At 37.0% G+C, this 4,632-nt stretch overlaps 1 protein-coding gene and 1 long non-coding RNA gene across 2 annotated transcripts; both read left to right on the top strand.

Annotated features, from left to right (window-relative positions):
• Nucleotides 1-1,030: 1,030 nt before the first annotated feature.
• LOC118473260 (uncharacterized) lies at nt 1,031-1,214 on the top strand. The gene is made up of 2 exons (XR_004852512.1): nt 1,031-1,076; nt 1,160-1,214. It is a non-coding gene; the product is annotated as an uncharacterized lncRNA (long non-coding RNA).
• A 91-nt stretch (nt 1,215-1,305) lies between these two features.
• On the top strand, nt 1,306-2,742 carry LOC118473424 (uncharacterized). The gene is made up of 6 exons (XM_035962792.1): nt 1,306-1,376; nt 1,448-1,519; nt 1,595-1,660; nt 1,744-1,814; nt 2,389-2,427; nt 2,655-2,742. Exons 1-6 carry the CDS (start codon nt 1,344-1,346, stop codon nt 2,740-2,742), a joined length of 369 nt encoding a protein of 122 aa, XP_035818685.1. The 5' UTR covers nt 1,306-1,343.
• Nucleotides 2,743-4,632: the final 1,890 nt, after the last annotated feature.

Genomic DNA, 4,632 nt, shown 5'->3' with positions numbered 1-4,632 from the left:
AGAAAAACCGTCATAGGGCTGTTTTGTATATCCATACACATCTGGCTAACAGCAGCAAGAACATTAATGCACATGTGGTATAATTTCTATTATTAAGTGATTATTATATCCAAATACTAGTTATACAGTGAATAATGGGTACTATAATGATATTTGAAGGGTGATTTGAAGGATCTGTTAGTACAACAACCGGATTTAGCAGACACTAGTCAAGGTAAGGTTGCATGGAAAGGAGATGCACTAACCAGAATTTTAGGAGAAGAGAAGCCTGGCCGTGTCCATGGTCTGGGCCTTGTTCCAAATCCAGACAAAGTGTTAGACTGCTCTAAATCAGGTCGTCTAAAGCATCTAAATATAACATCTTTGGATCCAACGTCAAGTGAAGATGTAGTATCTCTCAGAGTCCAGGTGGAAAAACTTGTAAATCATGTCCAGAACTTGGAGCAGAAGACTAAAGCTTTGGAACAACAGCAAAACCAGCATGTAACTTTTTCTCAACCATTACATTATAAATAACATATTTAGTTAGACTGTTCGGTTCTCATTCTTGTTGTTATATGACAGGGAGGTTCAGGTGATCCTTTGTCCGCAACAACAAATGCTCAAAATGCTTCGATTCGAAAAGTATGCATCTCCATAGAGTATATGTTTACCCCAAAATTACAGTTGGCATAGCTGATTCAAATTTATGTTTTATTATTTACTCTAATAACAACGAGTATATGTCGAACCACCAAGTCAAGAGTACGGGATGCATGATGGTGATACACTTAATTACACAATTGTAGTAATAAATTTTCAGGTATTCACACTAGATCATAATTACATAAAGCTACTAATAATATACACATACAGGGGGAGCAAATCGATGATGATGGGTTCCAAGATTTGCAATCAAGCTACAAACGGAACTACGCCGCAGAGAAGGTATGTTGACCATGCAAATAACATGTGAAACTAAAATAGTTACTCTGTAAGTCACCCATTGCTTGTATGATTATCACTAGCAGATGAATGCAGCAAGGATTAGAGAAGGGAATATATTAAGGCCTGATAGAGTTGCTACTGCACATAAGGTCATTTTGATCCCAATTTTAAATTAAATTCTTATCAAACTGTGGTTCCTAAATATTAAGTAGGCATTTGAATCCAATGACAGGGAGGTTCAGGTGATCCTTTGTCCGCAGCAACAAATGCTCACAATGCTTCGAAACGAAAAGTATGCATCTCCATAGACATGTTTGCCCCAAAGTTATAGCTGGCATAGCTGATTGAAATTTATTTTCTGTTTTTTACTCTAATAACAACGAGTATATGTCGAACCACAAAGTCAAGAGTATGGGATGCATGATCGTGACACACTTAATTACACAATGGTAGTAATAAATTTTCATGTATTCACACCATATCATATTTATGTGAAGCTACTAAAATTATACATATACAGGGGGAGCAAACTGATGATGATGGGTTCCAAGATCTGCAATCAAGCTACAAACGGAACTATGCCGCAGAGAAGGTATGTTGACCAAATAACATGCGAAACTAAAATAATCTGTAAGTCACCCATTGCTTGTATGATTGTCACTAGCAGATGAATGCAGCAAGGATCAGAGAAGGGAATTTATTAAGGGCTGACAGAGTTGCTACTGCACATAAGGTCATTTTTTATCCCAATTTTAAATTAATTTCTTATCAAACTGTGGTTCTTAAATCTAAGTAGGCATTTCTATCTAATGACAGGCCAAACCAAGAGAGTTCCAAATAGAAAATAGAGTTGACAACAAGCGTGCCAATGCATCAAAGGTGATATTGTGATTACTTGTCTCTCTAGGGTTATCACATTATTAATTATGATAGAAAATCTGTAATTTGCAACAGGGTATGACAAGGATGCAACATCTAAATGCTCACAACAAATAAACTATGAGGTTATTGGACTTCTACTGCATAACTTCCCAATTATTTGCATACGTTTTATAATATTGTCATCTGCTTGTTGTAAAAATAATACAACCTGAAATTCATATTGTGTATATTATTAATTCACTCTTTGACCTTTGGATAAGGCTGGCACTCCCGTATACATAAAGAGCTGGAGACATAAAAGTAAGAATGTTGCCTTAGGGACAATACTGGGTGTTGATCCAAATCAGAAAGTTGGAGGCCTTGAGCTAGGCAAAGAATTTTATATGCTGCGTGTTGGTCTTACCTCTGTGCCTGATGAGCCACTAATACGACCATATGACAACTTCCAAGTTATCGGAGACGTAGGCAAAAATCCTATAGCATGGCCTTCAAGTTGTGTATGTTCTTTCACTCTACTTAACAAGTATTATTGCTCATAATTACTGTGTTATATTGAATCATTCCAACTTTTTTTTGAAGGTTGCAAAGAGTGTCAGCTAATCATATTGATTTAGCCAGGTTTGTGTGACTTTGAACTCATCATACTTGCTGATGCAATTATCTAGACCAAACCTATCTGTTAAGTATACATTTTGTCAATTAATCAAGCAATGCCTCTTTGTAATTATTTTGTGAACCTGAAAAGTAAATGACTACTCCCTCCAGTTTATCATTCAATCTCTCCAGTTTATCATTCAAGTTGAGTTTAGATTCTTCCCTAAATGTTATTTTTAATTCATTTTCAGGTTGGAACCCATAGAATGCAAGGTCTACTGGAATGGTGCTTTCACTGGTCATTTCAATTGGTTCAAGAGAAGAGTCGATTGCAACTAGACTCCTATATGTATATGTTGCTTTCACAGAAAACATGTTTTAGAACACACATTATGTGATAGATTATGTTTTGGATGAAACTCTGTAATCGGATATTTTGTTTTAAATATAGAATTTAGAGTTGTGCGCATTTAGCATTGTGTCTTATGATGATGGAAAAATTCAAGGGCATTGTGTATGCTATATATTTGTATGAACTCAAATAACTAAATAAATAAATAATAATTTCATGGTTTATTCCTTGCAACGCATATTACTGTTGCCACATTTACATTTTAAGTGTTCCAAGTGTTACAGAGATTAAGTGGCCTTTCGTGCTACAAAAACTTGTAAGTGTTGTTATAAGATAAATATATTCGTTGCAATTTACCAACACATATTAATAGGACTTTCCAACGAATTTGTATGTGTTGCAAAAGATCCTTGCAACGTCAACATAGGCAACACATAAATATGCGTTGGTATAGACCCTAACAATACTTATATGGGCTTTTAGCAACACATATATATATTGCTATAAGGGGGTTTGCTTTGTAGTGGGACCAATCAAGGAAGAGGTCTACGTTGAGCAACCTCCCGGCTTTGAAGATAGTGAGTACCCTAACCATGTTTATAAACTCTCTAAGGCGCTTTATGGGCTCAAGGAAGCCCCAAGAGCATGGTATGAATGCCTTAGAGATTTCATATCACTAATGAATTCAAAGTCGGAAAGGCCGATCCTACACTCTTTACCAAAACACTTGAAAATGATTTGTTTGTATGCCAAATTTATGTTGATGATATTATATTTGGGTCTACTAACGAATCTATATGTGAAGAGTTTAGTAGGATCATGACACAGAAATTCGAGATGTCAATGATGGGGAGTTGAAGTACTTCTTGGGATTTCAAGTAAAGCAACTCCAAGAGGGCACCTTCCTAAGCCAAACGAAGTATACTCAAGATATTCTAAGCAAGTTTGGGATGAAGGATGCCAAACCCATCAAGACACCCATGGGAACAAATGGGCATCTCGACCTTGACACTGAAGGTAAATCCGTCGATCAAAAGGTATACCGGTCGATGATAGGCTCTTTGCTCTATTTATGTGCATCTCGACCGGATATTATGCTTTCCGTATGCATGTGTGCAAGATTCCAAGCCGACCCTAAGGAAGCTCACCTTACGACCGTAAAACGAATCTTGAGATATTTTGTTTATACTCCTAAGTTTGGGCTTTGGTATCCTAAGGGATCCACATTTGATTTGATTGGTTATTCGGATGCCGATTGGGCAGGGTGTAAAATTAATAGAAAGAGCACATCGGGGACTTGCCAGTTCTTGGGAAGATCCTTGGTGTCTTGGGCTTCAAAGAAGCAAAATTCCGTAGCTCTTTCTACCGCCGAAGCCGAGTACATTGCCGCAGGCCATTGTTGCACGCAATTGCTTTGGATGAGGCAAACCCTTAGGGACTACGGTTACAAATTAACCAAAGTTCCTCTTCTATGTGATAATGAGAGTGCAATCCGCATGGCGGATAATCCCGTTGAACATAGTCGCACTAAACACATAGCCATTCGGTATCATTTTCTAAGGGATCACCAACAAAAGGGAGATATCGAGATTGCATACATTAATACTAAAGATCAATTAGCCGATATCTTTACCAAGACACTTGATGAACAAACTTTTAACAAACTTAGGCATGAGCTAAATATTCTTGATTCTAGGAATTTCTCTTGATGTCTTGCACATATAGCTCATAAGTATACCTTTGATCATGTCTCTTTCATATGCTATGACTAATGTACTTTCAAGTGAATTTCAAACCAAGTCATAGGTGTATTGAAAGGGAATTGGAGTCTTCGGCGAAGACAAAGGCTTCCACTCCACTCCATAACTCATCCTTCA

This window comes from Zea mays, chromosome 9 (genome assembly GCF_902167145.1).
Source record: "Zea mays cultivar B73 chromosome 9, Zm-B73-REFERENCE-NAM-5.0, whole genome shotgun sequence".
Taxonomy (NCBI): Eukaryota; Viridiplantae; Streptophyta; class Magnoliopsida; order Poales; family Poaceae; genus Zea; species Zea mays.
This window is presented reverse-complemented; position numbering and strand designations above follow the sequence as displayed.

What these genes read in the sequence shown, in the direction of transcription:
- LOC118473424 (XM_035962792.1), top strand. Translation starts at nt 1,344, where the DNA reads ATGCATGATCGTGACACACTTAATTACACAATG. An exon ending in AATGCATCAAAGGTGATATT is followed by an intron (nt 1,815 to 2,388) that starts GTGATTACTTGT and finishes TTTTTTTTGAAG; the next exon opens with GTTGCAAAGAGTGTCAGCTA. An exon ending in AATCATATTGATTTAGCCAG is followed by an intron (nt 2,428 to 2,654) that starts GTTTGTGTGACT and finishes ATTCATTTTCAG; the next exon opens with GTTGGAACCCATAGAATGCA.